The 26,503-nt window shown below is 41.3% G+C and overlaps 1 protein-coding gene across 1 annotated transcript in view; it reads left to right on the forward strand.

Annotated features, from left to right (window-relative positions):
* Nucleotides 1–26,503, forward strand: part of PARVA (parvin alpha) — a 202,872-nt gene that overhangs the window by 159,551 nt on the left and 16,818 nt on the right. The window contains exons 6-11 of the mRNA XM_049781123.1: nucleotides 7,200–7,340; nucleotides 12,843–12,958; nucleotides 16,745–16,803; nucleotides 20,278–20,297; nucleotides 21,927–21,988; nucleotides 22,580–22,648. Of these exons, the coding sequence (XP_049637080.1) occupies nucleotides 7,200–7,340; nucleotides 12,843–12,958; nucleotides 16,745–16,803; nucleotides 20,278–20,297; nucleotides 21,927–21,988; nucleotides 22,580–22,648 (467 nt within the window). The remainder of the gene's footprint in view (nucleotides 1–7,199; nucleotides 7,341–12,842; nucleotides 12,959–16,744; nucleotides 16,804–20,277; nucleotides 20,298–21,926; nucleotides 21,989–22,579; nucleotides 22,649–26,503) is intronic.

Raw genomic sequence — 26,503 nt, forward strand, 5'->3', positions numbered from 1 at the left:
ATTAGAATTTGTGGGACACAGGAAAAGCAATATTAAGAGGAAATTTTATAGCTTTGCAAGCATTTATCAGGAAGGAAGAAAAGGCCTACATGAACAATTTAATCACACAAGTTAAGAAATTAGAAAATGACGAACAAAATGAGACAAAATTAGGTAAGAGGAAGGAAATAGTATTATTTTGAACAGAAATTAGTGAATTAGAAACAAAAAAATTCCAAAAGGTCACTGAAAGCAAGAGTTGGTTCTTGAAAAAAAAAATAAACAAGATTGATAAACCATTAGCAAGACTAACAAAGAAAGAGAGAGAGAAACCTAATAAATTGAATCAGAAATGAAAGAAATGAAAGGGATATCAGAAAAAGCACCACAGAAATTTAAAGAATAATCAGATTACTTAATAATATACATGACAAAAAAATGAGAGAACCTACAAGAAATGGATAAATTCTTGGACTTCTATAACCTCCCAAGATTGAACCCAGATGATTTGGAATACCTGAACAAACCTTTCACTATTAAGGATACTCTAAGAACCCAAAAACACAATGCAGAAAGAGCATCTGCACTCCTATGTTCATTGAATCACTGTTCACAAAAGTCAGAATCTGGAAACAATCCATGTGCCTCAGAACAGATGAGCGGATAAAGAAACTGTGGTACTACTACACAGTGGAATACTACATAGCTGTTAGTAAAAATGAAGGCATGAAATTTGCTGGTACATAAATGGATATGGAGAGTACTATGCTGAGTGAAATGAGTTAGGGATAGACATAGAATAGGATTGGGGTAAACATAGAATGATCAAACTCATTTGTGGGATATTAAAAAAACAGTATGGTAATAATACCCAAAATAATAAATATCAGGAACAGGAAGACTGTTCCTTGGTAGGAAATTTGCCACAATGAGCAGGGGTGTGCATTTAGGACAGAAAAGGGACCACTATAGCAAAAATAGTTTAAAATTATTATTCTGCACAAGAACTGGGTGCTGAAAGGATGTAAAATGATATACATGATACCTCATCAGTAGCCATATTGCAAACTACAGTTTCAAAAGTGAAAAAGAAGAGGAGAGGGAGAGATAGAGAGAAGGGAAAATGTACTCAGAAGCAGTCAAGGGAGAGGGCAGGTGGAGAGTAGGAAGCAAACAGAGATGAGTGAAATCCATACTTGGTGAAAGGATGGATGTTGGACATTACATGACTGAAATTTAGTCACCAACAACTATAAACTGCATCTTACAGTGACTTAATTTAAAAAATAATTTTTTAGGGCCCGGAGAGATAGCACAGCGGTGTTTGCCTTGCAAGCAGCCGATCTAGGACCAAAGGTGGTTGGTTCGAATCCTGGTGTCCCATATGGTCCCCCGTGCCTGCCAAGAGCTATTTCTGAGCAGACAGCCAGGAGTAACCCCTGAGCACCGCCGGGTGTGGCCCAAAAACTAAAAAAAGAAAAAAGAAAAATAATTTTTAAACAAACAGTAAACATTTACAGTCACTAAAATTTACAGTCACAAAAGATTCCAGGTTGCCAAAGCATTCCTGAGAAAGAGGGGAAAAATTGATGACATATAATTTCCTGATTTCAAACCAAATTAAAATATGCATTAATTAAAACAGTGTGGTATTGGCATAAAAATTAAGATATAGATCCATGAAACAGAATAAAGATCCCAGAGATCTTTATAAGCCCACACATGTATGATCAATTAATGTATAACAAATGACCAAAATATGGAGAAAGAACAGTCTTAGAAGGGTTTTGGGCATTTTTGATTTGACTCCAAAAGCAAGGGACACAAATACAATTATAAACAAAGGGGTCTAAACCAATCTAAAATGCTCATGCATAGCAAAGTAAATCACCAAGAAAAATACAAAAGACAACCAGCTAATTGGGAGATAATAGTTGGAAACCATGTGATCAGGTAAGGTATACCCAAGATATATAAAGAACACGGCCAACTATTTTTTTCTAATAAAGATACTTATCTATATATTATTTACAAGAGATACATTAGAAGCAAAATAATTGATCAACAATAGTCATATATAACAATTGTACCTTATTTCAAAGGGAAAAGTATGTACATTAAATTATTTCTATCAATAGTAGCTATTTACTAACATGGTAAGAATATCACAAAATTAAGAATCATGTGATATAGATGCATATGTACTATATAATCTTAATCACATAAAAGATCTATGTATAGGGAGATACTGATCTGACCAAACTACAGGCATGCCAGTATTTGGATTGATATCACCTGGATTTTTTGGGAGTAAATGCAGGCACGCTCCCTCTGCCTTCTCATACTTCCAGAAGATCCGGCAGCCAAAAACAAGAGAACACATGCAACTTAATACAAATAAAAGCCTTATTTTAAAAAATCACTAATTATAGAAATATATCATATATATCATATAAGAACAGGATCATATATCTTAAGTTTGCTTTAAAAATTAAAACAAGGTGTAGAAAAAAAAGAAAAAATTATTTTTCACAATTTTAATTGATTGATTTGTAATATTATAGAATTGTATGGGTATAGCTTTATTACCTGTATGGGTATATAATTCTTAATGCTCCTACCACCATTTGGTCATCAAAAAGATCCCTCTTCTCCTTTCCCCCATGCCTCTTCTTTTCCTCTGGTAGCCACCATAGTTTTTATTGAAAATAGAAGTCTGATTTTTTTTTAGCCTTCTGTTTGTTGATGTTAGTTGTTCATATCCATATATGTTCAAACCCCCAGTTTTTCTTTTACTCTTTTACTTTCTTTCTTTTTGGTTTTTGGTTTTTGGGTCACACCCAGCAGCGCTCAGAGGTTACTCCTTGCTTCTACGCTCAGAAATCACTCCTGGCAGGCTTGGGGGGAACTATATGGGATGCCGAGATTCTAACCACCATCCATCTGCATGCAAGGCAAACACCCAACCTCCATGTCATCTCTTCAGCCCCTCTTTTACTTTCTTATATCACTTAACATAGGACCAGAAATAGTACATGGGATGGAGGTTCTTTCATATATCTCATAGACCCCAGTTTGAACCCCCACTGTTATAACAGTGTTCTTGTTTACACATCCAGAGAATGATAAAGACTCAAAGATAATATAACTAATGTGGAAATTTAGTAAGATGATTGTAGTCAAGGAAAAACTGTCAAACATATTTTCCGGGCCCGGAGAGATAGCACAGCGGTGTTTGCCTTGCAAGCAGCCGATCCAGGACCAAAGGTGGTTGGTTTGAATCCCGGTGTCCCATATGGTCCCCCGTGCCTGCCAGGAGCTATTTCTGAGCAGACAGCCAGGAGTAACCCCTGAGCATTGCCGGGTGTGGCCCAAACCCTCCCCCCCCAAAAAAAACAAACATATTTTCCCTGGGAGCCCCCACAGCAGTGCTCAGAAGCCCAGAGCCACCCTTCAGGAACACTCTGCAGCACCAGCCTTACTTTGTACCAGCAATTATTATTTGTAATTAAGACACACACAGACAGACCTTAAAACTAAATCATAATTACAGTATCAGGGAAAAGTAAAATTACTTTTCTAAGAAAAACAAAAGGCAAAACCATAAATAAAAAACTTTTCTAAGTTAAACCAGATGCTAAAATCCATAATATTTTTTTAATTTAGGAAAACCAAATTATAATTTAGGAAAACCAAAGTTAATATAATTTTATGCAATTTGTCTCACAAACTACTTAAATAGGAAAATCATGTTTCAGAAGGTAGCATATAGAAGCCAGTTTCTCAAAACCAAGAATATCATGAACAATAGTGCAAGAAAAAGTTATTGACCTGGAAAACAGACTCTGAGATCTAGGTTGTTCATCCTAAGAATTTCAGTGCCAGCAAAATGTTATAAATATGAAAATTCATAGACAATGATGTAATAACAGGACTACGGAGAAAAGTGGTTCTCGCATCTCACTCCTCACTCTTCTCTTCCCAGTTACTTCATTTAATCACCACTAATCTATATTAGCTATCTTCTGTAGAGCCATTATAATGTGCCTCAACTTTCCCTAAGTAAGCACTTTGGGCAGCTTCCACCAAAGGCTGGTAGTTGCTTTGGAGAAGGAAAATAATTGTTCATTTATTTCTACAATAGGAAAGGACCCAAGATAAAGAATCACAATCTAAAAATAGAAAAGGTGTGGCTGGAAAATAATACAACATGTAGGGTGTTTGTCTTGCATGCAGCTGTCCTGAATTTGATCCAGGAAACCGTATATGGCCCCTACGCTCTACTGAACAGAGAGTCAGGAGTAAGTCCTAAGCACAATCAAAAAAATAAATAAATAAAAGGAAAAAATAAGGGTAGAGAAGGTCTCTTTAAAGTTTTTCATTCAGGAATATTTTTATATATATATATATATATATATATATATATATATATATATATGCATGCTTATTATATCCATGAAATGTCATGATTAAAGAGCTAACAAGAAGGGAGAAAACTAACAAGAAAGAAAACCTAACAGGTCAGACCATCACAAACAAGAATAAATTAAAACTACATTATCAATGTGCTGAAAGAATTCTAAAAATACACAAAACCTATGGGAACTTTTCAGTGAGCTATCTCATCTTCTAATATTACCCCAGGGCCATTTTGAAAGTTGGATAATCTAGAACTACTTAAAAATAAGATTGTAAAGATAGAAGTGGGGCTGTCAAGGTCGAGGATTATAACTCATGAGTAGAGCACATGCTTCACATGTCAAAATCTGAATCCTATCCTTGACATTGGGAAAAAAAAAAGGTAAAACAAAACAAAATGAACAAGAAGAGAAAAAAGTCTTAAGCATGTTTTAAGCTGTTGGTTCTCTAAATCCCAAATGGTTTTGGAAGTGGATCAGGTAAATGAAACAGCAGATAGCTATTTCCCATTAGGAAATTCAAAGTTATTCTCTGTATTAGATAAAATATGACTTTAGGATCAGGTATAACCAACCCAAGTTCAATCCCTAGCACTGAATCTGGTCCCCCAAATACAACAGGAGTGACCTAAAAACATATGTGTGTATGTGTGTGTGTGTGTATGTATATATATATATATATATATATATATATATATATATATATATATATATATATTTAGACTAATATATATTAGTCTAAATAGACTAAAGTGTTATATATATTTATTAGTCAAAATGCATATGACTTTAGACTAATAAAATAATTAACTATTTGCCTTTAAGTATCAAGGGATTATGTCATTGTATACAAGAATCAGTGCTTTTAAAATACCATTATACAAGTACCACTCAAAAAGAAAAGAACCCTTCAATTAAACTATTACTCAATGCTTTCTTATTGCTTAGAAATATCTCCTTTTCAAAGTACCCTTGTAGGCTTATCCAGACCTAGCAGTGACTACAGTGGAAAGAGCTAGACTGTACTTACACTGACTTCTTCCACCCAGCCAACAGCATTTTAGGGTGTCATTAATTTTATCTTTTATTATTATTTTTAATTTGGGCCATAGTGTTTAGGATTTACTCCAGACTCTGTTCTCAGGGATCATTCGTGGTAAGACTCAGGGGACCATATGGGATGTGAAATATCAGACCCAAGCTGATTATATGCAAGGCAAGCAAATACCATACATGCTAAACTATTGCTCTAGCCAATATCATCCATTTTAAGTCACCTTCTGATTTCAGGAATATTCCCTGAAAATGTGCCTTCAAATGAATGAAATAGGGTACATCATAGAAGTTACCTTCCACGTAGGCTTAAAGGGAAAAAAGGTTGGGGTCAGAGATATAGTGTAGAAAATAGGGTTCTTGCTTTGACTACCACCAATCCAGGCTCAATCCCCAGCATCCCATATGGTCCTCCAAGCTCACCAGTAGTCCCTGAGTGCAGCGTTGCAAGTAACCCCTGAAAACTGCTGGTTGTGCCCCATCCCCCTAAAAAGATACTTAAAACAAAAAATAGAAGCCAGAGATAGTATAGTGAGTATGGAATTTGCCTTGCATACAGTTGGCCCAGGTTCAGTCCCTGACACCCTATAGGGTTCCCCGAGCACCACCAAAAGTAATTACTCAGTGCAGAGCCAGGAGTAAGCCTTGAGCAAAATCAGATGTGGCCCATAAACAGACACAAAAGATATGCTTTGACATGATACATATTCCAAAATGCCTTCAGTGTAGATATAACAAACTCCCCCTGTGGAAGCAAATCAAAGTCTCCAGTCAGTCATGAAGCTCACCACAAAGAGTGGTGAGTGCAGTTAGAGAAATAACTATACTAAGAACTATCATAACAATGTGAATGAATGAGGGAAGGGGAAAGCCTGTCTAGAGTACAGGAGGAGGTGGGGTGGGGAGGAGGGAGATTTGGGACATTGGTGGTGGGAATGTTGCACTGGTGAAGTGGGGGGGGGGGGTGTTCTTTACATGAAACCCAACTACAATCATATTTGTAATCAAGTTGTTTAAATAAAGATATTAATATTAAAAAAAAAAGTTTCCAGTCAGGACACAAATTCTGGAATCTGGCAAAATTACAAAGAAGAGGGAAACCCCCTATGATGGAAGAGTTCAAACAGCACTAGCAGAGCCTGGGATCTTAAGATGTTAGCAGTCTTGGGGCCAGAGAGATAGCATAGAGATAAGTGTTTGCCTTGCATGCAGAAGGTCAGTGGTTCGAATCCTGGCATCCCATATGGTCCCCTGAGCCTGCCAGGAGCGATTTCTTTTTTTTTTTTTTTTTTTTTTTTTTTTGGTTTTTGGGCCACACCCGGTAACGCTCAGGGGTTACTCCTGGCTATGTGCTCAGAAGTTGCTCCTGGCTTGGGGGACCATATGGGACACCGGGGGATCGAACCGCGGTCCGTCCAAGGCAGCGCTGGCAAGGCAGGCACCTTACCTTTAGCGCCACCGCCCGGCCCCGTCCAGGAGCGATTTCTGAGCATAGAGCCAGGAGTAACTCCTGAGCATTGCCGGTTGTGACCCAAAAACTGAAAAAAGAAGAAAAAAGAGATGTTAGCAGTCTTTTACAGACTTCTTTGACAATCCAGCTAGGTGGAAGAGCTCTTGGTGTTTGATTAGTATTTGTTGGATGAGTGAGAACATGTGTGTTTGTACCAGGGAAAAACAAGTCAGAAGTGGCTTGGTTTCAAGTCCTTGTGGAGAAATGTAATAGTCCTTCTCTTTTCCTTGTCACCCCAGAGAAACTGGAAAGTGAAAAGCTGAATGTTGCTGAGGTCACCCAGTCAGAGATTGCTCAGAAGCAAAAGCTCCAGACTGTCCTAGAGAAGATCAATGAAACCCTGAAACTTCCTCCCAGGAGCATCAAGTGGAATGTGGACTGTGAGTTGGACAGAGTGGCAATGACACTATAAGTGACATGTCTGGTCCCTACCCTGAGATTTTCCTCCTAGAAGCTGTCTGGAAAACTAGGATGGATTCTGCCACCCTGGACTTCTGGGGAAATATTCACTTCATCAGACAGAATATATACACACTATTAGTATTAACAGAATATTGAACCTCTATATTCCCATATGGAAACAGCTTTCTACAGAAACCTCATGAGACAGAAGGGAAAGGAACCCATTTTCTATGGACTAATTCTGGGTCCCTATACTACCTTCCAGGAAACGGCCTTCTTTCAATAAAAGAGGCTTGGGGAAGTGGAGATCTTAGGGAAGATGGTCTCTTTTCTTTTTTTTTTTTTTTTTTTTTGTTTTGTTTTTGGGCCACACCCGGCAGTGCTCAGAGGTTACTCCTGGCTGTCTGCTCAGAAATAGCTCCTGGCAGGCACGGGGGACCATATGGGACACCGGAATTCGAACCAACCACCTTAGGTCCTGGATCGGCTGCTTACAAGGCAGACGTCGCTGTGCTATCTCTCCGGGCCCAGATGGTCTCTTTTCTAAATCTTACTTTTTTTTCCTCTCACTGTCCTTGTTTTCCAGAATAAGCAAAGAGGTGGTTGAAAATAAAGACATGAAACAAAATTTTATTCTGATTTTGGGATCACACTCACGCAGCAGTGTTCAGGACTTACTCCTAACTCTGTGCTCAAGGAACCTTCATGGTGATTCTCACAGGACCTTTTCAGGTGCTGGCAGTTGATCCAGGTCAGCTGCAAGCAAGAAGAGTGCCCTGACCACTGTATTATTTGTCTGGCTCAGGAGGACAGAATTTTAAAATTTAGTTATTCCAGCTAGTATAGCCCAAGGGTCATTTTGGTGCCTTACTTTACTGAAACCTTACCAGAATCAATAAGAAATCAGGTAGTAAGATAAAAATAGTATTTCGGGGCCGGAGAGATAGCATGGAGGTAGAGCATTTGCCTTACATCCAGAAGGACAGTGGTTCAAATCCCGACATCCCATATGGTCCCTTGTGCCTGCCAGGGGTGATTTCTGAGCGCAGAACCAGGAGTAACCCCTGAGCGCTGCCAGGTATGACACCCCCCCCCCCAAAAAAAGAAAAGAAAATAGTATTTCCTAGGAAGAATTCAGGATGCTCTGGGGTGAGAGGAAAAGAATTCTAAGCTCTGGACCTGGTGCTGTTCTTGTCCCAGGAATATTAACAGCCTTCAGGGAGGTAGAAGGGGTTTGATCATTAGTTTAGAAAAGTATACTGCATTTTTTAAGTACACACTAGTCACAAATATCAGAATGTTTTTATGAAACCTCTCTTAATTTTGTTTTACTTTGATTTTGTTTTATCTTATTTCCTATTTCTTTGAATATGGAACCCTCTCCACCTAGCCCTCCAAATAAAACAATACTCCATTTATAATCACAAGGAACCCAATTTGAGGGGTGGAAAGGTTAAAGAATGGATTGGAAGAATAGGGAGTACAGTGCTAGGGATCAAACCAAGGGTCCATTTGGTAGCAAAGCATGAACTCTAAACAAATGAAAAATTTAAGTTGTTCTGTTTTGGTATGTTTTATGTTTGGGGGTGCACACCTGGCAATGTTCAAAGGTATCTCCTGGTATGCACTCAGAAATTACCCCTGGTGGTATTCTAGAGATTACCTGGGGTGCCTAGAAACAAATTCATTTTGGTCATTTGAAAGGAGCTCTCCATCCTCAAATGGAATTTTTGTTTGCTTTTTGGGGCCACACCCAGCAATGCTCAAGGTTTTTTCCTGGCTATGTGCTCAGGAATCATACCTGGTAGGCTAAAAGGACCTTATGTGGTGCTGGGATCAACTTGTATAGGCCACAGCAAAGCATATGCCCTACCCATGAAATTTTTAAAAATCTCATTAGGACCAGTAGTTTGATTCTTTTTTTTTATGTTATGAAACATGAGTAAAATAATTACTCATATTATACCACTCTCAACTATTTTCATCCACCACTATCCATACCAATGCATATTTCATTTGATGAAGATATCTACATTCTTGTGTTTTTCAATCTTCTCTGACTAGTCTGTCATACATATGTTGCTTATTTTCATCTGGACTTGATAGTTATGGTTTTTGATAGCTCCTTATGTTTTCTTAGGGTAGATATAGATATTCCAAAATTTATCTAATCCTATATTGACCTTGAATCTTTTATTTTATTTTTAATAGTTACATTATTATTATTATTATTATTATTATTATTATTATGGTTTGGGGGCGGATTCCAGTGCCCATATGGGATGCCAGGAATCAAACTTGGGTTCATTTCAGGTTGGCTGCTTGCAAGGAAAATGCCCTACTGCTTGCTATCACTCCAGCCCTGACCTTGAATCTTTTAGAATGTTTTTTTCGACCTGTTACTAAAAATCAGATCATCTGAAGTCAAATGTCTGAGATTGTGTCAATTTTTTGGATTCTCTTAAATGATTTTCTTAAATGATTGGGGAGAGTTCTAGAACTGAGATGAATAGTAGGCTAGTGGAAGTAATTATCTCAGTGACTTGCTCCATGTAGTTGATTTTAAAAATATTATTCATGGGACCGGAGAGATAGCATGGAGGTAGGGCATTTGCCTTGCATGCAGAAGGATGGTGGTTTGAGTCCTGGCATCCCATATTGTCCACTGAGCATGCCAGAAGCGATTCTGAGCATAGAGCCAGGAGTAACCCCTGAGCACTGTCGGGTGTGACCCAAAAACAAACAAAAAAAAAAACAAAAAAAAAAAGAAAACCAGAAATGAAGATAGAGCATTTATACTTTTGGCATCAATTTTGCTTAACAAATTTTAGCACAGAGGATTTCTATGGTCAGTTAAAAAAAATAAGTGAAGCACAGCGGCGTTTGCCTTGCAAGCAGCCGATCCAGGACCAAAGGTGGTTGGTTCGAATCCCAGTGTCCCATATGGTCCCCCATGCTGCCAGGAGCTATTTCTGAGCAGACAGCCAGGAGTAACCCCTGAGCACTGCCGGGTGTGGCCCAAAAACCAAAAAAAATAAAATAAAATAAGTGAAAGTTAATGCTCTAAACCATCATCTTGCTATTGGACACAACTGTTTTCCAGGTTCTTTTTTTCTCTTTTTTTTTTTTTTGGTGGGAGGAGGGGTCACATCCAGTGGCACTCAGGGTTTACCCCTGGCTCTGTGCTCAGAAGTCACTCCTGGCAGGCTTGGTGTATCATATAGAATGCCGGGAATTGAACTAGAGTCCGTCCAGGTTTGGCCACATGCAAGGCAAATGCCCTACCACTGTGCTATCGCTCTGGACCCCCCAGGGTTCTTTTTTGTGGTTGTTGTTGTGTGTATGTGCTTCTGCTTTGGGGGTCTTGTTGTTGTTGCTGTTTTGTTTTTTGTTTGTTTGGGCGCCATACATTCCTCGGAGCCACAGTACTCCTGACTCAAGAATTACTCCTGGTGGTGTTCAGGGAACCATATAGGATGCCAAGCATTGAACCCGAATCAGCTGCATGCAATGCAAGTTCCCTACCCACTGTATTCCCTCTCCAGCCCCTGTTTTTCAGATTTTTTAAAATGATAATGCATTACATAGTAATTAACATTTGTTAATGTTTGCATATGCATGTGAGAGAGACTATGGAATAACTTTACTCGAAAACATTGCACAGAGGACAGAGCCTACATTGTAAAAGTCTGAGATCTGCCTAGTACCATGTAGCTCTAAGGTGCTTACCAAAGTAGTGGAGATAATATACAATGTCACTAGTGTGTCAGAAAAACCAGTTGGCCCACAGATTGTCCAGCATTAGGATTTGCCATTGAAAAGGAGGAGGGAGTAGCCTTACAACCCTCAGTGACTGGATCAATGCTATGGCAGTTCTCACCAGAAAAAATAAACCCAGTTTTTGCTTCTCCTCAGCATTGAGCATGTCATTGCTTTTTCTTGGGTGAGGAGTCTTTTTTGAATTTGCCACTATAGGCAAAACTTAGCTAATCATGCCTCAAAATACATAACTGAAACCCCTGGAAGTCAAGAGTCAAGAATAGTTTATCTGCTATTTGATGGTAGTAGTGTTTCATACTCAGTGGAAAACCTCTGAAGTCGCAATGGAATCTCTAAGGAGATTCCAAAGATTGCACGAACCATTTTACTTTCTTGGTTAGAGCAGAGAAAATGCTACTATAAAAATGGACCCAGTTCATTGCTAACTCCCATGAGCTTTTTTTTTTTTATTTCTACTTTAATACCCCTATATGAAAAGCCATGAGGTTTGTAGTGCTAATAAAGGCAGGTTATTATCTGGCAAGTTTTTCCTTTTATAAGAAAGAGGAGAAAATCGGCATGTTTAATTGTGTATATGCCACACACTTTCTATAAAGTATAATGAAGTTATAATAAAAATTATCAACCATTCCAAGTATTGGTAAATGCCAGGAGTTCTGCCTAAGTTATCCTGGTAAATTCTATTTTTATTTATTTATTTTGGATTTTGGTTTTTAGGTCACACCCGGCAGCACTCAGGGGTTACTCCTGGTTCTATACTCAAAAATCACTCCTGGCAGGCTCGGGGGACCATATGGGATGCCAGGACTCGAACCATCATCCTTCTGCATGCAAGGCAAACACCTTACCTCCATGCTATCTCTCCGGCCCCATTTTTGTAAATTCTTACAGCATAGGTAGCAGAAAATTAGTAGCTTAAGGCTCAGACACCTTGAGTGAGCTTCTCATGGCCACATAGGCAGTAAATAATAGTTGTTCAGTCAGAACCCAAGCTCCAGTCTAACCTGTATGTGCTTAATTACATTACACTCTTTTCTTCCTGTTTCTACCAAGAAATTATCCAATAGTTATACATACTTCTATAGCATCAATGCCTTCTACTACAACCCATTGCCAAGTAGCTATAGAAGCCAATCGAGTCACAAACATTCCCTTCCAACTATTTCCCAAAGGGCATTCATTGTCTACATTAACTATAGATAGCACTCAAGAGACCAGTGAAGCCAGATGTCTTATACCCTCCTCTAGAGATCCAATGCTCATTGATGTTCATGTGTTGGGACCTGTTTTGGTGGAGAATTCTGAATAGTGTGATGAAGATAATCCAGACAGTTCAATTAGAGGAAAAGCAATGAGGGGCTACAGAACAGACAAACTCTTTGTTTTTTGAGTAACATGAACAAGACCAGTAAGCTTGCAGAAGGCCCATCTGGGCTCAAAATTCTGCAGGTTTCAGAATATTGATGGGACTTTTAGTTTATAGGGAGAGGCAATGTTCTGGAAATCTAGTAAGAAGGGGACCCAGGAAGTTCTATCGAATTTGACCAAGAATGGAAAAACCTAGGAAGCCAAGGAACTTTACAACTAACAAAAAAGGCAATGGATATGCTCCTTCTACTGCATTTGGAATATCTGTTGAGCTCTACCTAGAATCTAAAAAAAAAAAGATACTCTAATTTTTACATAATCTTATATTTCAGCTGTTCATGCCAAGAGCCTGGTAGCCATCTTGCACCTGCTGGTTGCTTTGTCCCAATATTTTCGGGCACCAATTCGACTCCCAGACCATGTTTCCATTCAGGTGGTTGTGGTCCAGGTAAGCAGATACCCTGCAAATATCTTTCTTTCATGAAATGTGGTTGCTGAGTTCCTGAGAGATCTAGGCACACTGGAAAGCTTGTTAGACAGCTGAATGAATACCAGGTATCCTTAGTTGTGCTAAATGTTGGAAGGGATGTGAGTGAGTTTTTGAAGCAGATGGACTTATCCTAAATGCGTGTGCAAAGGGGAAGAATGTAAATAGGGAAAGCTAGTTTAGAATGTGTGCCTGCGCTGTGCATTGTCTTCAAGGTGATGGTATCTGTATTGTGTCTGTTTCAGAGCAGGAGGGAAGATTGTCTGTAAGTTGTTCACTTATGGAAGAGTACCCTGCTAGCTGTGGAGAGAATTAGGTTTTGGGTTTTTTGGTTTGGTTGGTTGGTTTTGGTCACACCCAGTGGTGCTCAGGAGTTACTCCTGGCTCTGTGCTCAGAAATCGCTCCTGACAGAAAAGAGGGACCATATGGGATGCTGGGATTCGAACCACCATCTGTCCTGGATTGGCTACTTAGAAGGCAAATGCCCCACCGCTGTGCTATCGCTCCAGCCGAGAATTAGTTTTTATTTAAACAAATTAAACTGGAAGGAAACACATGTGAGAGACAGAGACCCAAAGAGATCCCAACATACCTTTATTGAGGGCACTTCCACCTTCCACTGTCCAGAGCAGCACAGCTCAAATTCTTCTTTCCAGATTGTTGGATGGAATTTCCATTCACATGTGGCTGTGTAATTTCCACAATGAGGGTGTGCTCTTTTTCTCCGTGACTATATCCCTCTGCTCTTAACCTCATTAGGTATTCAGATTTAATTTTATTTTCCAACTTTATTCTCATTTAGCAAAAGGTCATCATTGTGTTTGCTTGTTTCTGTTCCTTTCTAAATAAGCACTTTTCAAGCAAGAACTCCTTTTGTAAGCAGTGCCTTGAATATGCAGGGCTGCCTGCCCAGAGTTCTTAAATAGGAAACAGTATGGCAGTTTGACTGTCCCTTGCAGTCAGTATCCAAGACAAAGGGTCTTTGAGCTGAACTCCCAGTAAGTGGAGGGTGATAACTTGGGGAGTGTCTCAAGAAAGAACTTCACTCATGCCCTCATGAAAAAGTATTTCTGTATGCTATCTAAGTATCCGACTTGTTAACCATCAAGGGGGCATAGTAGATATATGTCACTTTGGCCCTGCCCGCCAGGAGACAAATCCACACATATGCAGCAGAGAGGCTTTTAGAAACCTGTAGGACATGTGAGTGTGTGTGTGTGCGTGTGTGTGTGTGTGTGTGTGTGTGTGTGTGTGTGTGTGTGTGTGTGTGTGTGTGGTTCAGACTCTAAATGCAGCTGACTGAAAAGGACTAATTGGCCTCATTTATAGAGCACTCAACTGTGTCAAGCATGGCACTAAGCAATGAATATGTGGCCAGCCCAGAGCATCCTGGGACAAGTATCTTCCCAGTGAATCCAGGCCATCTCTATTGTGTAATTTTTACTAATCAATCATGTGCAAATCTATTCCATTATATTTTTTTAAACTAGGATTCAAAATGTAAGCAAGAAGAGAGGGGCTCCTAATCTGAAATGGTGGTCATGGCAAGCCCACACCTCATGCCTAATTTTCAGCTAAATTATAGGCCATCAGAAGGTCTGTTGTTGGCTTAATTTCTCCTGTGGGCAGTTTTGTTAGCACAAGAGAGAAAAGAGGACATGTTACATAAAATGGCATCAATGCATGTCAGTTTTTATGGGGTACTTTGCTTTATCAAGTTAAACAGGCACAGAAGCAAGAGGCAGAACTGGCCATGAGTCACCAAATGAAGTAGAGAGAGCTCTTTGGGGAACAAATAATAGATGGAGGAGAATTGGGATGCTATGTCAGGGATTATTTAACCCAGATTTCTTTTCCATTCTGCATAAAAGCATGTAATTTTGCATGAAGTTGAAGATGAGATTTTATGTCTGAATCACTGCACAGACAAGAGCAGAGATTCCATTAGCCCCATGTGAAAATCTTACATATGTTGAAGCTGAATTTGAAAAGAAGTCCCAATTTATCCTCATTTGATCCCATTTGAAGGATATCTATTTTTTCTTTACTTCTTTTTTTTTTTTTTTTTTTGCTTTGATACTCCATTCTTAATCTAATCCAGATATACTCTGGCCTTTTTCCAGCCCAACTTTGCCTTCTGTAAAAAGTATTTTGCAGAGTCACTCATTCCTGTAGCTATTTGAATATGAAAAGAAGATTCTGGAAGTTTTGACAGGAGGGTCAGGAAGGCAGATTTTAGCTAAGACAACAGTGTTTGAGGACTCCTTTGGGACACTCTTGTCAACCTTCGTAGAAGATAAATTTTTTCTCACAAAGGCCTGCCATAGTTAGATCATCTTCCAATTATCTGGCTGCTGACTGTGAGGGGACCTGATAAAATCTTTTTCCCTTCAAAAGTCCTTCCTAAATCCTAAAACACCCTCCTGACCTCTCTGCCCATAGATAAGGTTTAAACTCCAAACCAATGCTGAGTGATTCTCCATTGATGGATGAATGAATGGCAGCCATTCACCAATAGTAGCTCACTAACTGAGCACTTTCAAGCTCTTCTGGCTCTGTCTGTTGACTTGTCCCATTATTCTTACTAGAATAATTGACTGTATCCAATGAGGTCTTACACATTCTATCAAACCAAGTTAAAGAGCCCTCCTCATGCTGAACATGTCTACTCTTGAGTACATTCAGTATTTCCTCTCTTCCTGGATGAATACAAAATTAATTCTTCTTTTTTTTTGTTTTGTTTTGTTTTGTTTTTGGGTCACACCCGGCGGTGCTCAGGGGTTACTCCTGGCTGTCTGCTCAGAAATAGCTCCTGGCAGGCACGGGGGACCATATGGGACACTGGGATTTGAACCAACCACCTTTGGTCCTGGATCGGCTGCTTGCAAGGCAAACGCCACTGTGCTATCTCTCTGGGCCCAAAATTAATTATCCTTGACAAGCTTGAGAGTGAAAAGTATTCCTACTTATCTGGGACATCAGGAATATTAGAAAATGCTAAAGTAAACAATACTAGCATATACTCTTTATCTATCATACTTTAATCCTTCAAGCCCAAAAACTAGTATTTGCTATCAAGTTCAGACAGGGGCTGGTACAATAAAGGAGAGAGAATTTACAGAGAGCGTGCATGGTCAGGTGTCCCACAGGTGGGTGAATGAGTGTATGGGTGAGTGTATAATAGCACATCTAAAATTCTAAACTTTTTCTCAATGGGTTAGTCAGTTGCTAGAGGACTATACTGCCTATTTAAAAACTTCCCTATTTATCCATTAGAATAAAAAGCAACTCTGCCTCCTTTTGTATTCTCCAAGTTGGCCTCAGTTCCTCCACCCCAGAACCCCATTAAATTTGTTTCTCAGCTTCCCTCTGTGGCCCCAGCTGGAGGGCAGACACACCCTGGCCTTCATTTCCATTTGGTTTACTGTGGATTACTCCGGGAGGCAAACAGTTTGCTTCCAGCAGAGTATCTTCCAATAAAAAAAGAAAAAGCATCACCATCCAAGAAACAGCCTACTTGTTTGGACTAAACACTAATTGCACTTAAGTACAAATGGTACAGTCCAGTCAGGCGATCTTGGTTCCTAGTTCTCTGTATCTCATCCCTGGAATCATATATAAAACACCAGCCACATTCTTCCTATCTGGAATACTAATCAGTTAGTTTGGTTTTTATGAGTGTGTGTGTTTTTCTAAAAAATATTTTTCTCTCCTCCTCCCAACCCATCTCCCCACCCCTGTTTCAGAAACGAGAAGGAATCCTCCAGTCTCGGCAAATCCAAGAGGAAATAACTGGTAACACAGAGTATGTCAACACCATTGTTGCCAGCAAATCTGTAATGGAACACAGATGTTTCTCCGAAATTCATCCATTTGCTGATATTTAGTTTTCATTTATTGGGATTGCAAGAGGGATTAGACTTCAGCCAATGATTATAGTTTAGCCTTTTCCATGCATTCAAAACATGCTTCTCAATGCTTAAGGTACAAACTTGGGTGGGGACAAGGGGAGAGGGAATTAGTAGTGATTGAAAATTCTAATTTTGTGGCACTCCAGGAAGACTTGTGCATACTCCCCACCCCAAGCAACCAGTATGAAATCACTGGTGCTCTAAACACTGAATTGAATTTAAACTGTGAACCTTCAAAGGAACATCTTCCTTTTCTGAATCTAATTTGTTTGGTCATGGGCCACGATCCTCCTAAAACCCCTCTCTACCTTAGTGTGGTGGGATTTGTTGGCAGGTTTTTATTACTTTCATTTACATCAAGAAATAAGAATCTCAAAGTATGTAAACAGTTGGCTATGGAAAAGAGAAGTTTCAATGGTTTGTTCTTAAGCCCAAAAAGCAGGATGATGGGGAAAGGGATTGAGGGGTGGAGGGGTTGAGATCATTGGGCAGAATAGAGCCCTGGCCACAGACAAAGCTGAACAAAGCTGGTTTTCAGTGCCACCCCCCTACTCCCTAAGCATTCCCATATTCCCTAACAAGAGTGGGAATTGCAGGCACCTCTCAATCAGACGGGCTTGGGTTTAAAGGTGACTCTGCTGCTGACTTTCCTCTTAGTCCTAGGATCTCTCTGACCTAGAGGTCTCATCTCTAAGTGCCAAAAGCCTGTCCTCACTGGTGAGGGGGCACAGACTGCCTCAGGTAAAAGTTCTGCCTTCTGGGCCCGGAGAGATAGCACAGCGGCATTTGCCTTGCAAGCAGCCGATCCAGGACCAAAGGTGGTTGGTTCGAATCCCGGTGTCCCATATGGTCCCCCGTGCCTGCCAGGAGCTATTTCTGAGCAGACAGCCAGGAGTAACCCCTGAGCACCGCCGGGTGTGGCCCAAAAACCAAAAAAAAAAAAAAGTTCTGCCTTCTCCTGGCCCAACTTGCTCCTTCCTAGCTTTGGCTCTCCTGGAAAGTCCATACCTTTTAAGCATTGCCAGTACTAATGAGGGGTTCAGAATGTTGTCTGTCTTGCAAGATGGCTCACACATCCCTGTTATGAAGCCCCCCTGAGAGGTCACATTTCAGTGTGAGTTTAGGAGTAGGCATGCAGTGGCACCTCCTGAGATTGTCCAGTTTATGGTCTTGGAGACCCCATCCGTGTCTTTCTCATCTCTCTAGTGCTTGTCAAGCTACGAGGCACATGGACTCTTGGCCTTTCTCCTGGGGTGCAAGGCAACTGATAAAGGAGTATTCCTGACTAGCCCCCCCCCACCTCCCAGCCTTTGCCAGACTAGTCGATACTCACAATCTTACCTTCTTGTAGACATACCTGAGAGGATTAAGATGATGATCAACTTCCAAATCAGGGAACATTCTGTGTCACTGTGCAGCCTAGTCTCAGCTGCCAGGGATGCTGCCCTTGGCCTCCCTCCCTCTCTCTCTCTCTTTTGTTTTTCTCTCTGTGTTTATATATCTCTGTCTTTGCCTGTTTATATATATATATCTTTAACTCTACCTCTCTCCTCTCCCTTCCTCCCTCCTCTTTCCATCTTACCACTTAAATATGGAAATAAACTTCTAGGTTAGAATGTGATCTGGTGTTAAGTTTGAGAAGTGGGCTTTATTCAACCTTTTTACAAGTGTGTCCTGGATCTGGTTCTCACACTGGTTTACAGTTGAAAACTGCTGGCTTAGAAAGCCTTCCTTTAGGAACCAGAGCAACATGGTAGGACTTTTGCCTTGCGCATGGCTGACCTGACTTCAGTCCTTGGTATCCCATATGGTCTCCAGAGCACCACCAGGAGCAGTTGCTGAGCACAGAGCCAAGAATAACCCCTGAGCACCTCTGGGTATGCCCAAAACTAAAAAAGAAAGTCCTCATGCCTGATGATAGTCATAATAAAACACAAGCAGTGATTTCACCTCTCACCACCCCATAACCCTAAAGATGAAGAAAACTTACCTTGTTCTGTCAAGCAATTAGCTCCAAGTTAATTTCCACTATATGACCTATAAGTAGTTACTTAGTAGGTAAGAGATATGTGGTTGAAATAAATCAACATAATAAGGACCAAAAATGCATTAAGAAAAAAATTATTGGGCTAGAAAGATAGCATAATTTGTCTTGCACATGACTGACCAATGTTTGATAACTGGCATCACATATGGTCTCCTGATTCCTTCCAGGAATAATCCTTAAGTGCAGAGCTAGGAGTAAGCCCTGAACACTGCCAGGTATTAACCATCCCCCTCCCAAAAAATGAAAAAGAAAAAATATATTGGATATCTTCTGTATACAGAAACTAATGCAGGGCCCGGAGAGATAGCACAGCGGTGTTTGCCTTGCAAGCAGCCGATCCAGGACCAAAGGTGGTTGGTTCGAATCCCGGTGTCCCATATGGTCCCCCGTGCCTGCCAGGAGCAATTTCTGAGCAGACAGCCAGGAGTAACCCCTGAGCAATGCCGGGTGTGGCCCAAAAAAAAAAAAAAAAAAAAAAAAGAAACTAATGCAAAAGAGAGAGGAAGGAAGGAAGGAAGGAAGGAAGGAAGGAAGGAAGGAAGGAAGGAAGGAAGGAAGGAAGGAAGGAAGGAAGGAAGGAAGGAAGGAAGGAAGGAAGGAAGGAAGGAAGGAAGGAGAAAGGAGAACTAATGCTAAAAACCAAGGAAGGGAGGGAAGGAGGGAGTAAGAGGGAAGGAGAAAAAAGAAACTAATGCTAAAAATCATTTCCTACTCATCACCTCCCATTAAAATATTTTTATTTCTCATCTTATTTTAAAGATGATTCCTGGAGTTCAGGGAGGTTAGTAGCTTGTACCAAATCACACAGCAGCAGACCACTCTGGGGTTTAAATCTATGCGGTTTCTCTCTACTGTGTGTGCTCTACTTGACTGTTTCATTGCTCTGTATTTGGATCCAGTTTATGACTTCTTTAAGAAAACCTTATGAGCTAGTGACAAGTATAACTTAGTGGGTATTGCTAGATTTGACAAGGACAGAAGCAAACTTGACCCTTCCAAGCAGATGCCTGCATACTCTAAATAATGCAATGTTATGTTAACTGGGGCTTTAGCTCTGCCCTTACAACCCGATTGAGAACCATGCCCAAATACATGCAATAGTGCAATTATAATGAAGGCAAAAAAAAAAAAAAAAAGTCCACTAAGCATTACTTATACCCGGCTTTGCACAAACATCACATATTTGCATGATGGTGGGGGAGAGGTAATGGTCATTTAGGTTTAGTGTGAGATACAGTGCCAAGAAACTGTTGAACTTTACTGAACCCTTCAGCAAAGAATGCTGTGAAAAAACTCACATTATTTCTTTCTTTTCCTACAGGGCTCTTTCTGGAAGGCATGGTAAGCTGCATGAGATTGTCCTTCACATACATGCTTGGGGCCTGCCTTCTGCCCCAGAGGGGCTCTCTCTAGGCCCTCTAGAGGCTGCCTTCACTCTCTAGTGTTCCACCACACCGCAGCTTCCTATTTCCTAAAATTTTTGCTTGCTAATAGAGTGTGTAATTGATGTGCGTAGAGCATTATCATTTTCAGCTCATTGCAGATTCACCCTTTGGTGCAAAGGTAAAAGAAGTTGGCCCCAGGCTCAATCAAATACACTCCCAACAACCTCCCCTCATCTTCTCTCTTACATGGCCCAGAGTGTGTGGAGCCCTAGCAAGGAAAGCCCCTGCAGGGGGCACCCATTTGCTGTTGTCCAAAATTTTAAATGTGCTCTGGGTGATGATGTTTTGAGAATTAGATCACAGGGATCATAGCTCAGTGACCTCAGTTTCTAGACCACTTGTGCCCACTTTTTTCTCTCACTGTCAGGACACACCAGAGTGGTAGAAAGTGAGAGCTGATCTGATTCAATTTTCAGATGAAATTTTACAGAAGAAGAAACTGAGGCTCAAATGGGTTTCCATGACTAGCTAGATGGAGATTTTCTAGTCTCTCTTGAGGTCCTTGGTTCCCAATTTCCCTATTTATCTTTGCCATCTCCCAGAATTTTTTGAGGGTGTCCTAGCTTTAGAAATGAAAGAAAAATATGATTTAGTATTTGAACAAAATTCTCCTTTCAAATAATTTTAGAGCCCACTTAGAAATAGGACTCATGGGCCCGGAGAGATAGCACAGCGGCGTTTGCCTTGCAAGCAGCCGATCCAGGACCAAAGGTGGTTGGTTCGAATCCCGGTGTCCCATATGGTCCCCCGTGCATGCCAGGAGCTATTTCTGAGCAGACAGCCAGGAGTAACCCCTGAGCACCGCCGGGTGTGGCCCAAAAAAAAAAAAGAGGACTCATGGGGCCAGAGAGGTAACATGGAGGTAAAGTGTTTGCCTTGCATGCAGATGGACGGTGCTTCAAATCTTGGCATCCCATATGGTCCCCCAAGCCTGCCAGGAGCAATTTCTGAGCATAGAACCAGGAGTGTCCCCTGAGAGCTGTTGGGTGTGACCTAAAAACAAAACAAAAAAGAAATAGGACTCATGGCACCAGAGTGAGATAGCACAGTGGGTAGGGTGTTTGCCTTGCACACAGCCAACCTGGGTTCAATTCCTGGCATCCTATATGGTCCCCCAGCCTACCAAGAGTAATTTTCAAGTTCAGAGCCAGGAGTCAGCCTGAGTGTGACCAATTGTGGCCTAAAAATCAAAAACAAAGAAAAGAAATAGAATTTGTTTTTGATGTAACAGAATACAAGTTGAGAAGAGAAATGAGCAGTTCACATCAAACTGATGCCCCACCCACCCAGCAGAGACTAAGGTGGAACACACATCTGCACACAAAGCAGACACCCAGAAAGACCGCTGAGCATCAAAAGTAATCCCAGATCTCAGCCCAAAGGCAGCTTCATGGGGACTCCCAGGAAAAAAATACTCCTAGGAGTAGACCACGTATCCTTAAAAGACTGCTATTTGCTACTGGGGCGAGCTTCCCCAGAGAGTCCAGCTACCTGCCCCTGCCTTGACATTATTCCTCTTTTCCAGAACGTGATGCCTTTGATACCTTGTTTGATCACGCACCAGACAAGCTCAACGTTGTGAAAAAGGTGGGGTGAGATACCTGGACAGGAGGGAGGGAAGGGAGTAGACCTGCCAAGCTCTGCCATGGCAACCGTGTGGACACGTGTCAGTCTCAAGCACTGGCATTTCCTGTGTGAGGTCCAATTGCCCATCTTGTTTTTAGTGGGAACCCTGTGTGGCCATGCCTCTCAGGGGATCTGAGGCTATAGGCACCCTGTCTTGCCACCTGCAAGGAATAAATACCCAGCCTTTCTGGTACCCTCCACCAATCCTCACCTCATCTGTCTGATCTCCTAGGCATGAGTACCTGGGCCTAGAAAGAACTGGGAAGTAGTGAGTGGCCACTGAGATCACCAGTTATAGTAACACACATACACACACACACACACACACACACACACACACACACACACACACACACACACACAGTGCTGTCTTTTCTCTGTGCCCCAGGGGCTTGTGGGAAAAGCTAGCCAGAGACTGTTCTTCCTCCTAGCTCACCACAGGGTCCCCAGGCCAAGCACTCTGGCCCTGGTATTCAGGGTAGTGTCTTGAGGCAACTGTCAGGCTCAGCAGGAGTGTGTCTGTCTCAATGTCAAGTGGGGCTTCTCTTTCAGACCCTCATCACGTTTGTGAACAAGCACCTGAACAAACTGAACCTCGAGGTCACAGAACTGGAAACCCAGGTAAGCAATAGCCCTGAGGCCAGGTTCTATGTCACAGCATGAATATAATCATGCATATCCATGTAGTTTTAGTCCACTTATGCCAGTTGTTAGTATTTGGCCCTGATGGAGGTGGGGGTATCTTTTTCTTTCTACCCTTCTTCTACCTTTCTACTTCTTCGTCCATTTTTTCATCAAGTATCTTCTAGGTGGGGGCTGGGACTGAGACTCAATGATAGAGCCTTGCAAGTGTGAGATGCTGGGCTTGATCCCTAGTATAAAAAAATATTAATAGTCATAATGAAAGAACAAGTACTTTCTCTTAACTTTCCGCAAAACAATAAACAAATTGGAGCAGTTTTAATATTGCTACTGTGAGACTATCTACAGTTTGAATCATTTGAAATTGCTAGACTACATTGCATATGCAAATTGCATGACCACAGAAATGTCAGTTCCAGGAGGTACCTCAGCAGTAGAGAGACCTTGTCTTGTATGTGTGAGGCCCAGGTTTCAGTCCCTAGCACCACAAAGAAGGAAGGTAGAGTAGAGAGAGACAAATGTGGATTCAGTTGTCCTAATATTTTTACATGTTGCACTTGGTTGCATGTCTCTTCAATCTCACTATAATATAGAACAAATCCTCACTCTTTCTTCTCATGATACTTACATTTCTGACCCCTTCCCTTTCTCTTCTTGTTGTGATGACCAGGGGTCCTGCACTTTGTTGAGGTTCACCAAAGACTGCTCGCTTAGTTGTTTCTCTAGGGTTACACTTACATATGCAATGGCCCTGGCGATCAAACTCATGATGCTTGCAAGGCAGTTGCTTGACTATATATAGCTCTATTCTGGGCCCCCAACTGACATTTTTTTAATGTGGAAGTATTTTGAATGTGTGGAAGCCCAGTTGGTTTCCATAATGTCCTGCATTATTTTCCTTCATGATTTGATTCAGGTTATACATTTTCAGTAATAGTGGTAGCTCAGCAATGTTCTCTCAGGCACTGTTGTACTAGCATTGTTAATTTTATCAATTTTTCCTTTTTTTCTGATAGTACTACTTTTTTTTTTGTTTGCTTTTTTGTTTTGGACCACACCAGTGGCACTCAGGGGTTACTCCTGACTCTGCACTCAGCAATCACTACTGGCATGCACTAGGAACTATATGGAATGTCAGGAATTGAACCCAAGTCTGCAGCATGCAAGGCTGTGCTATCACTCCAGCCCCCTGGTGATGCTACCTTTGATCACTTGAATGAGTTGTCATTTTTTTTATTTCCCTACTATAAAGCTTTGCCCTTCCCCTTTACAATTAATAATTAATATTTATTAGAGATTTACTTTATAACTAGTGAATTCTGCTCTACATTCTCCTTTCATTTGTGACCAATTTTAAACCAGGATTTTAAAAACTGGATATTCTTATTATTTTACTTATATTGTAGTTTGTTTGGATTTAAATCACCCCTGACGCTTAGGGTCTATGACAAAGATCACTATTGGTGGTGCTTAAGGACCACCACTTATGCAGTACTGGCCATTCAAACCAGAGTCTAGATGGCATAGCCACATGCAAGGCAAGTGCCTTACCTCCCTCACTATCTCATGGTCATTCCCATTGTACTTTTAAAGGATAATTCTGACTAAGCTTGACATGAGTGTCTGTGGACTGAGCTTTCTATATTCTTTAGAGAGTCAAGGAACATTCCAGATGTTTCTCCAGTCTAGAATGATCTGAGGAACTTCCACTTTGTTTTCACAGCAGGGACTGCTGCAAATGGGACTGTCTGCCAAGTAAATTTGTAATCGGTGAAGTTTTGTCACCATAACATGGGTCCCTACAGCTGAGAACAGCCTGGGTCAGGGCACAGAGAACAGTGAGGAATCTAGACCCAATACCAGGTTCTCCTCAACCTGACCCACTTGGCTTCTCACCCTATTCTAGCTGCAGCTGGAAAAGGGCCTTCATTTTGATACAGATGCCAGGACCTCCTGGGTAAAGCCCTGCCCACTTGAGTTGAAGGTCTGGTGGCTGGAAGCCAGAATGAAGTGGCTCTGAGGTCAAGTACATGCTCAGGGGTGCATGCCCAGAACAAAGACATTACCGCAGCCCACCAGCCAGTCAGCCAGCAAAACTCCCACTCTGGGCTTGGCCCACATTCCTAACCATTCCACCTAGTTTTGTTTTTCTGTAAGTTGCCTAGGACAAGTCCAAGAAATGTGGCCTTTTTAAAACTTAAGCAGCTGTTGATGCCCACAGACATTTGATGGTCCACTGCTTTTGAAAAGTTCTAAAATATCACATATGTGCCAAAGACTGGCTCTCTCTCTTTGCCCTAGGCATTCTCTATTCCCAGAACACCTATACCTTTCTACCTACACCTATACCCCTCACAAGGCCCCTGACTCCATACAGCCAACCCTATGTCTAATAGTAAGAGATTTGAGGCCTGCCCCCTAACCAAGCTAAGTTCTCTCTGGTCCTGACCTCTGCAGTTCTGGATGGAAGGACAGACTATAAGCCCCATGCCATACCTTTGATACACATTTCTGCTTTCTTGACAAGAGCCATTAAGTTGGGTCCGGATGGCTTTGTTATTTTCCCAAAGGGCCCAGCCCAAGTTAGTAATAAGTGCTGGTACAGGCTGAGCAAAACTTTAGGTATATTGTACCTATTAACAGCTGAGTCCTCAGAAGAACTCTATGGAGCAGACTGTGCTCTGATCATCCCCATTTTATAGATGAGATGTAAAAAAGTTCCAAAACTTGCTCAAGAGGCAGAACCAGAGATTGAGTCCAGAGCCCATGTTTCAACAGATCTATGGCTTGACTATCAAAGCAGCATTAGAGAAGGTGTGTGGAGAGACCCATGTGACTCTAGAATCCTCTGTTTATAAAGAAAAAGTTGGAGTAGGGAGTTGGATGTTAATGGTAGGTTCTCAGAGTTTGATCCTTGGCCTACATGTCCTCAAAATCACTGGGCTGACCACTGAACCTTTCTAGGCCAAAGCTGTTGAGCCCAATAATGCTGGAATAGCACATGTTTAAAAAGTTTACTGAAAAAGAAAAAGTGATAGAAGAGATAGTGCAGAGATTTCGCTGATTGCCTAGCATGTAGCTACAGCTGTGACACTTTCAAACCCTGACATGATTAGGCATGGTCTCAGAGCACAGAGCCAGTGGCCCCTGAGGGAAAGGGGAAGGGGAAGGATAAAGTAAAGGGGAAAAGAAGGAAAGGAAGGAAGGGAGAGAGGCAGGGAAGAAGAGAGGGAAGAAAGAATCAGGAGGGGAGAGATGAGATGACGGAAGGGAGGGGTGAAAGGAGAGGGCAGTCTCAATGGACTGGACTGTGCTCATGCTTATAGAAGCATGTGCTTCTCTAAGACTATGTTCATTGCATATAGAAGGAGTGGATTTGATCCCTCCACCACATGGTGCCCTAAGCACTAATCACTAAGAGTGGTTCTCAAATAAGTTGGGAGTAGCCCCTGAGCACTGCTGAGTGTGGCTAAAACAAACAAACAAATAAAAACCAAAAGTCTCTCCAGGGACTAGAGAGATAGTATGAGGTAAAGCATTACCCTGTATGCAGCTAACCCTGATTCAAATCTCTGCCACTGCTTTTGATCCCCTGAGCACCACTGGGAGTGGTTTAAGCATTGGCCTTGGACATCACCTTTCCTCTTCCTTTGCCCTACTCTGGCTTCAGCTTATCTTGGATTTCTGTTTTGGCATCACCTTCCCAGACACCTTCTCAGGGCTGAAGGGTAAATGACTCAGGCTACAAGCTTTGCTCCATCAGAACAAAACACAGTCCCACCCCTGGATACATGTGCAGTTAGTGCTTGTTAAATGCTAGACTAGCAGTAGCCA

This window comes from Suncus etruscus, chromosome 9 (assembly GCF_024139225.1).
Source record: "Suncus etruscus isolate mSunEtr1 chromosome 9, mSunEtr1.pri.cur, whole genome shotgun sequence".
Taxonomy (NCBI): domain Eukaryota; kingdom Metazoa; phylum Chordata; class Mammalia; order Eulipotyphla; family Soricidae; genus Suncus; species Suncus etruscus.